Source organism: Ceratotherium simum, chromosome 21 (genome assembly GCF_057802395.1).
Source record: "Ceratotherium simum simum isolate JZ-2026a chromosome 21, ASM5780239v1, whole genome shotgun sequence".
Taxonomy (NCBI): Eukaryota; Metazoa; Chordata; class Mammalia; order Perissodactyla; family Rhinocerotidae; genus Ceratotherium; species Ceratotherium simum.
The window spans coordinates 32,473,354-32,480,149 of record NC_141920.1 but is presented as its reverse complement, the minus strand read 5'-3'; the positions used below and the strand labels follow the sequence as shown (position 1 = coordinate 32,480,149).

The window sequence follows — 6,796 nt, the reverse complement described above, 5'->3', positions numbered from 1 at the left end:
ATGTATAATTTTACTAAAAATTTTACTAATTTTTACTAAAGTGTAATTTTACTAAAAACCTTACCCTATGCCTCCCCTGGCCGTTCAGCAGTGTGGAGTTGCGCAAACACACCACACTCTGGGCAGGAAGCCCACACACACACCACCTTCTTTTCAGGCTTCTCGTCCAGATATTTTGGGCCATGGAACAGGTTTAGAATGGAAATTGCCAACAGTTTTAGGATTTTCAAATGGTTCTTATGGTCAGAAGTTACTTGGGAAGCTTTAGGTGTGTCGTCTGCAAAGGGGAGAAGGTGCTCAAGCAGTGTTTGTAGAAAAGGTGGCTTCTCGTGCTTAAACGACATAGAAACTCTTACAAGTTAACTCCATACACTGCACGTGGGAACTGGAATTGCTCCAGCTGTGTGGGAACATAATCCAGTTACATCTAGAAAAATTTACATTACACACGGTTTTGTTTCACAAATTCTGCATGTGTAAATCTATTGCATAGAAATAAAAGTAACAGATTGCAAGCTTGTATGTACAAGGATGTTTATTGTTTGCAGTGGTGAAAAACGAAACAACCCGAAGGTCTATCAACAAGGAAATGATTAAATCAATCAGTGTCCATCTGTGCTGTGGAATATTACACAGCTGTCTAAAAGGACAAGTTCACTAACTAGCTGGCTGTTGAAGTGTAGAGAGGTTCGTGATGCAGTGGTAAGTTAGAGAGGCAAATTGCAGAAGAATAAATGTGATATGATTATTGTATTTTTTAAAAGGAGTACTCAAACAAAAACCTCTCCCTTATATATCTGACCACAGGGAAAGTATGGAGGCTACATCTCAGGAGGAAGGAGGGGGTGAGTTGGGGAAGGTAGAGGAGAGGCAAGAACACAAATATCACAGGAAAATGAAAAAAGCATAGAATAAAGTTAAGGAAAATTTAGAATATAAAAGCTCACCTATATTATTATTGCAAATATGTACATTTTTATATGCAAATGGGTAAGGACTAGGAGATTATAGGGTAAAGTAAAAACACAGATTTAATCAGATGTTGGGATCACGGGCAACGTTTTGTTTGGATTTCTGCTGTAGTTTTAATGTCACTTTTACAATAAACATATTTTAAAAAGTCAACACTCAGAAGGAACAAGAAAAGTGATGGTTGGTGAAATTATTCACATTTAAAATGACTCTTCTAAGAATAAATCAGAAGCCCCTCATAATGTCTTGCACATAGCAGGCACTCGACCACCCTTTGCTAAAGTGAAAAACCAGACTCACAAAGCCTTGACTTGACCTCATAATTCATAAACATGAGCAAGGATGATCAAGCACAGACAGTTCCAATTAAAAGCTTCATAAAAAAAGGTTGCATTTGAATCACCATGTCCAAATTCACCTCCTGCCCCACTTAAATCTGGTTTCGGGAACTATTAACAAAATGAGAAAAGACAGCAATTATAGAAAATGTATTACATCATGGCCTAAGTGTTCTCAGCTAAGAAATGAAGTCATTTTGCTTACGTGGCTATGCGTGCCCCTGTAATTAAACTCAGGAGAGCCGGGACTTGAACTTTCAACATCAGCCTATAAGTACTTGTTCTTTCTGTGTTTATTGCTATTGTTGTTATTTAGAAAAAAAAAAATTGACATGCAAGAAATAACCTCTACATGTTCTGTTCTTTTATCTTGCTTTCTGATCTAGAATTCAACAGGATTGTAAAAGCAGGTGAGTGCAGGGCTGATAACACAAAACCCAAAGCTGCCTCTGGCTTCTTCCCACGCTGTGCTGTATCAGCCCAGGGCGGTGTCTCCGTGTACCCAGCAGAAGGCTGCTCCCCTGGGCTGCCCGCCCCCAAGTCCTCCACCCGCTTTCTATGTTAAAACCTTCCAAATGTATCCTTGTGAAGAACGCTGATAACAGTGGAGGCTCAGAACAAGAGGTACCGTTATCAACATTCATGTTCTAAAATACTTAGGATAAACTGTCTGACAATACACTTTGTTTTCCCTTACAGACTGTCTTTAAAGGAAAATTGATAATATTCATCAGCTGTTGTCTCCAAATATGGCTCAACAACTCCTGGGAGACTCTGAGGGTACCCTAAAGGGCCTGTGGGGGCATCTTAGAGCATTAGATTCATTATTTTAATTTAAATTGTATTCATATTTTGTAATATATATTTTAAACTATTATTAACTAATAATATCTTGTAATATATATTCTAACTAATAATGAGTAGATAAGTTGTGTATCTACTCTTGCTTATGGCATGGATGAATTCTGTATTGGGTCTCCCTGAAGATATAGTTTCTTTTCAATTTTTTTGGTGAGGAATTTTTTTTTGCAGTGATAAGTGGTTCACAGAAATGATGGCCCCTTGCCAAAGTGGGGGTAAGAGAACGGCTAGAGACTGTCGTGGAGTCCCTGTGTGAAGGGAGTATATTTGAAGATGCCCATAGGCATGTGCAGAAAAACATGCACATAGGGTTAGGGGAACATTAGAAAGCAAACATGTCATTTAAAAATATTTTCTTAAATACACGGACTATTTCAGAGATGGGAACAGCAAACATTTATCCTTCTTGTGAAAAAAATCTTTGTGCCACAGACACATCCCGCTCTAGATCTAGTCTGCTCTGGGAGTCAGCGTGGCAATACTGCCTTACAAGATGATTTCTGGAACTTTGTCTAGCTTTATTTCTATGTTAGTTTAATTCTTTTATTATATCTTAGTTTAATTAGAGGAATTAAATGAAACCTCCATGTAACAACGTATTGAAATACATGGCCGTCAGCTCAGCTGTTTTCAGATTTCTAAAAGTGGAGTTTCCCCAGTTTCGTTAGAGATATGTGTTTGGATTCGGGCCTTGCGTGCCATAGGGGATCACAGACGGCTCTGGGACTGCCCAGAGAGGAAAATCTGGGGTTAGACAAGCCAGGGTTAAATTCCGGCTTTGCTGCTTTTGAGCTGCTGTATCTCTCGGAGCCTCAGTTTACTCATCTATAAAACGGGAATAACACCTACCTCTGAGAGTTGTTGGGAAGTACTGTGAAGTGCTTGGCACAGTCCCTGGTGCATTCTTTTACCTATTCACCAAACATTTACTGCATAATATGGTGTGCCAGACACTCCACCGGGCGCTGAGAATGCAGTGATGGACAAGCCACTGTGGGGACAAGGCTGGAGGGATGGATACACAAGCATTTATCAAATACAAATACCAGAGTGAACACTTGGGCGCGCTGTTTGAAGCGCCGCAGCATCACTGCTCTTTGGTACCTTCAGAACAGGTGTGGCTTGGGGCTGGGGAGAGAACTGGGATAACTGGCCTGGCTCAGCTCTGTGGCTGCCAGCCTGCCTGCAAGCTTATTTCACGATAAACCAAGTGAAAACCGGCAGGCAGAGCAACACAGGCTGGTCCACGGCGACCCGGAGTCCCGCTCCGCTGTCCAACCAGAAATCGCAGTGCTTGACGGAGCAGAGCTCCCGGATCAGCCGCCACAGGATCCGCTGGTGAAGCTTGTCGTCCTGCTTCTCTCGGGACAGCTCCTCCTGGTTCTCTGCCTGGGTAGCGTTGATGCAGCTGATGACAAACTTCTCCTTGGTCACGTTGGCCTCGGAGCAGCCGTTGTAGTGGATCTCGTCAGGGAACTGCCAGTAGTTGGCCTCGTAGTACCTGTTGCCCTCGGCGCCGAAGTCGATGTTGAGCTTTCGGCCCTGCCTGATGAAGGCCCCCGGGCGGATCTCCGCCGTGTGGGCCTCGGTGACCTTGGACGTACTTGGCAAGGCCTTCCGGTTCCATTTGATTCTGTGCTTTATGCCTCTCGCCTTGACAGCGGAGAGCTGGCTGAAGAGCAGGACACAGACAATGGCCAACCAGCATCCAGCCAGGTGCTTCCTCATTGTGGCAGAATCTGCAACAGCAAAGGCCGGGGCAGTTAACTTCCCCAGCGGGGGTCCCGTCTCCCCTGCCCCCCTCTGTGTAGGGGATTGTAAGCAGGAATGGCATCCTTGCACCATTTACATTTTTCCAGAAGCCTAATTGTTTCCCGTGCTTGGGCTCCACAGGGTTAAGTCAGCACCAAGTTTTTTGCTTTTGCCTGGAATTATATCCATTCAGGGCGGTGATCCTGGTTTTCTCAGACAGATAAGAAGCTGCAACTGGCAATTATAAAGCCTTTGAATATGCATGGGAAAATAAATGAGTAATGACTTAATACACATAGGTTTTCTTTGGTACTTTCAAATCAAGGGGTCCCTGGGAGGAAAATACAGTAGAAGAATTGGAAGCGGAGGCTTCTGGGCATAGGCTGTACTTTTGCTCTTCCCTCTTTGTTCTCTATTGCTCTAAGCTGGACTGTCTCAGGCACATTCTGCTATCTGTTCTAAGAAAGTCGCTGGCTGCGGAGCGTAAAGGGCTTTATGGTAATGAGAGAGACAGAGGAGGATGGCGGGGGAGAGGAGACGGAAGTGCAGTCAGGGGGCTCCTGCTTCCCGCTAGGTTAAGGGGTCAAGATGTGTTGTAGGTATCCCTTCTAATCTTACCCCTGGGGACAGCGTGACCCCACCTTCCTCCCCCAACTAGCTTCCTACTGCACACTTATTATGCATCAGCCCTGACATTGTCCAACAATTCTCACATGGGGGTGGGCACATTATTATCCCCATTTTCTAAAAGTTGTTCTGGGATTTAGAGAGGGCAAGTAATTTACCCAAGGCCGCACAATAGCGGGTGGCAGATTTGAATCCAGCTCTGCCTGTGCCCACTCGCTGTGCTTCATGCCCTTCTGGGCTGCAGGAGGGGCTGGTGCTCACATTTTGTGCTTTTGACTCATTGGGCATGAAGGGTAGCCCTGATGGCGCCTAAGCTGAGCAAAGAGCAGGGCCCGTGAGGAATTTCAGAGGACATGAGATGACGGGGAGGACGGGAGGGCCTGGGGGAGCACCGAGGGTCCTGGGTCAAGGTGGCCCAGGGCATCTGAAGGGCTGCTGATGACATCAGGGAATATCACCCCACATACATCCCCCCAATCCGGTAGTTTTGTCATCTGGCTCCTGAAACTACAATAGCTATTGTAGAAATCCACCTCCCAAGGTCAACCGTTCAGGGCATTCCAGCACCTGGACCTTTGTCCGTGTGGCTCAGGGATTCAGGATGAGTTACTATAGTGGAGCATGCTCAGGCTGTCTCCTAGATGAAGATTTACCGTGAGTCCATCAGTGCCAGGGCTGGAGAGGTGGAGAAGGTAGCTCGCTTAGCCCCCGACACACCCTCCCTGCAGTATTCCTAAAAGTGATGAGTATGCCTCTGTTAAATTTTCGGCTCTGGTGTCACACTGGTCCTTATGTAGAAAAAAGGCAAAACGCAACCTAAGTTCCATCCAGTCTCCTCTGGACACTCGCAAGGAGGCCTCTGCTGACCTTTCTTTACTTGTAGGCATCGTCTGGCCTCTGCCCCAGGGTGGGCATGAGCCCCCAGGCTTCCGGAATCCCACTCCTCACTGCCCCCGATCACATGAGCTCAGACCAGCCTCCTCCAAAGAGATCCAAGTGTGAAACAAACATTCATTAATCTCCTAAACGGGGGCCAGACCCCATGTCATCAGCCTACACTCCTTGGTAGGAGAAATCTTAAATAAGAATAATAGCATAAACTATGGGTGTGTCAAATTAAAACAATAACAGCATGGAGATTTTGAGAAAGAAATTAGTCTTCATAGGCAAGGGCTTAAAAGCAAAAGAAAATCCCCACCAGCCAACTCTAAAATAGCATTTTATTGTAGCCCCAAAACATAGACATGCAACACCAGTGATGCCCCAACATTCTCACATGGGTCCCCCAACTTGGGACACATACCAGGAAGTGTGATTAAAGAAATCACTGCACTGTTTGCAGTCTGATGAGAAATGCGCAACCCCGACCACAGAAATGGGATCCCCGGGCGAACTCTGACCCCCACGTACCTCGGGCTCTCTCTGGGAGTGTGCCTCTGGATCCACGGTCCACGCTGTCCTCCAGCACACCTTCTAAGCAGCCAGGCCTGCCCAGCTATGTAGGAGCTGCCGGGGGAGGTGCATTCCTGCTGCTCTCCAAATATGGCAGCCCTTCCCTCCCGGGCAGGACCAATCAGGGGTTCCCGGGCACTCCTTTGCCTTGAGAAGGATGGACCTTCTCATCACTCTTTGCTAATAAACACCACGTGAAGATCTTGCTGAAGTTCAGATGACTTAAAGTGTGCCTTTGAAATTTATTTAAAAAAATGTTAGCTTACTATTACTGGTTTATTATAAAGGATATAAATGAACAGCCAGGTGAAGAGGGACATGGTGGGAGGTCTGGAGATGTCCCAAGTGCAGGAGCTTCTGTCCTCGCGGCATTTGGGTGCACCACCATCCCCACATGTGGCTGTGTTCACCAACCCAGAAGCTCTCCAAACTCCTCTGTGCCAGGAACTGGGGACAAAAACCCAAATATTACAACAAAAGCTGCTCCTGTCACCCCCATCACTCAGGAAGTTACAAGGTTTTAGAAGCTCTGTGGCAGGAACTGGGGACAAAGATCAAATATATATTTCTTATTATATCACAAAGTCACAGCTGGACAGAGGGATGGATGCATCTGTCCCAAGAGTCGGGTTAGGGCTGTTTTTAAGATTGACATTTCGAGAGGTACTCTTTAGAATTGAAATTAGAAGTGATGGAAAGAAAATGCTTTCCCACCAGCATCTACAACAGAGCGTGGTTTAAACAATTCCTGCTGGGTATACATACTGGCCTGCACCTGGAGACCAGCCTCAGAC

General features: G+C 45.7%; 1 protein-coding gene across 1 annotated transcript; it reads right to left on the bottom strand.

Annotated features, from left to right (window-relative positions):
- Window positions 1-517: 517 nt before the first annotated feature.
- On the bottom strand, window positions 518-6,034 carry PRND (prion like protein doppel). Its single transcript, XM_014790101.2, has 2 exons — window positions 5,961-6,034; window positions 518-3,910 (listed from the first exon to the last, which is right to left on the bottom strand). The coding sequence occupies exon 2, from the start codon at window positions 3,897-3,899 to the stop codon at window positions 3,363-3,365; it is 537 nt and encodes a 178-aa protein (XP_014645587.1). The 5' UTR covers window positions 3,900-3,910; window positions 5,961-6,034; the 3' UTR covers window positions 518-3,362.
- Window positions 6,035-6,796: the final 762 nt, after the last annotated feature.